Source organism: Opisthorchis viverrini (assembly GCF_000715545.1).
Source record: "Opisthorchis viverrini unplaced genomic scaffold opera_v5_3285, whole genome shotgun sequence".
Lineage (NCBI taxonomy): Eukaryota > Metazoa > Platyhelminthes > Trematoda > Opisthorchiida > Opisthorchiidae > Opisthorchis > Opisthorchis viverrini.
Window position 1 is genome coordinate 1 of NW_008755688.1, and position 1,164 is coordinate 1,164.

At 44.2% G+C, this 1,164-nt stretch overlaps 1 protein-coding gene across 1 annotated transcript; it reads right to left on the reverse strand.

Annotated features, from left to right (window-relative positions):
- Window positions 1–257: 257 nt before the first annotated feature.
- Window positions 258–485, reverse strand: T265_12256 (hypothetical protein; the record flags this gene model as incomplete). The annotated part of the gene is made up of 1 exon (XM_009179496.1): window positions 258–485. One exon carries the CDS (start codon window positions 483–485, stop codon window positions 258–260), a length of 228 nt encoding a protein of 75 aa, XP_009177760.1.
- Between the last annotated feature and the right edge of the window lie 679 nt (window positions 486–1,164).

Consider the following 1,164-nt stretch of genomic DNA (forward strand, 5'->3'; position numbering starts at 1 on the left):
AGTCACATTCAACCCTGGGACCGAGTAGAATCCTCACGCAATGTGCCATCGCTCCAGGCTTACCGGCCAGCCGGAGGGTATAATGAGACAAACCTCAATCTATCTGTATATGTTAGGGCGTGTGATCAAATGTGCCGTACACGTCAACTCTAAGCACTGCCTATTTGCAGATATCGTGAGCGTGTGATACAAAGGGTCAACTAATCAGTCGGAAGAAGAAGGACATCGGGAACTAATATCGATTGTTGAAGTTATTTTCAAGAAACTGGCTGTTCAGAAAGCCCACCAAAGTCTTTACGCAGAGTCAGTATAAATTCTTCCACAACATAGGCACGTACGTCCTCGGATGGTTTCGGTGGCAAGTTAGTTGATAGTTCAGGTATGGGAACACAATCTTTGTCTACACCGCAGGGATGATTGACACTTGATGAAAATACAGGCTGGTGGTTTGTACGGCCGGGTCGATTGAGCAAGCCTCCAGTCATTTTGCCACCTGCGATCAATCGGCTTAGCTCTAACGTTGTTTTGACACCAACTAAAATGGCTAGTGTAGGCCAGTTAATAAGTGACTTGCTTAATTCAAGTTTCCTGTGCCTGCATGGAAGTGTAACAAACATAAATCACTAGCGCCGGAATGCCTGCGCGTCATAATGGCCCAACGAACTCTGAATGTCGTACAACTAACAAAGTTAACACACAAGCAGACGATACTGCTGACTTGTAAGGAGACTAGTGCCAAATTCGCATAATTAATCCGCCACTTCAAAGCTCAGCAAATAACAAAAGACAAAAGAGCAGTCAACCGAGAGGTAAAAATCTATCCTAATCGCTGGAAAAAAGATAGTTACTTACGAAATGTTATTTTAGTGTTTGCCTTGCTTTTGTTTTAATCCTTGCTATATGAAATCAAGACCCGAAAGGACTGTGTATGGTCCCGCACCGAAATCAGTCGCCTAGTGGGTAATGTAGAACTAGGAATGTGCGGACCAAACCCAATGCCACTGAAAAGTTACGATAATTCAGGGTTCTTATAATGGCTGGAGGCCCTCGTGATTTTTTGAACTCATTTCGATTCTGTGGGATGGAGTTTCGCTGCGGTTCTAGCGTTACGTGTATTCCACTACTCACCGGTGGGAAATATGAATAAACCCACTTCAGGAGAAT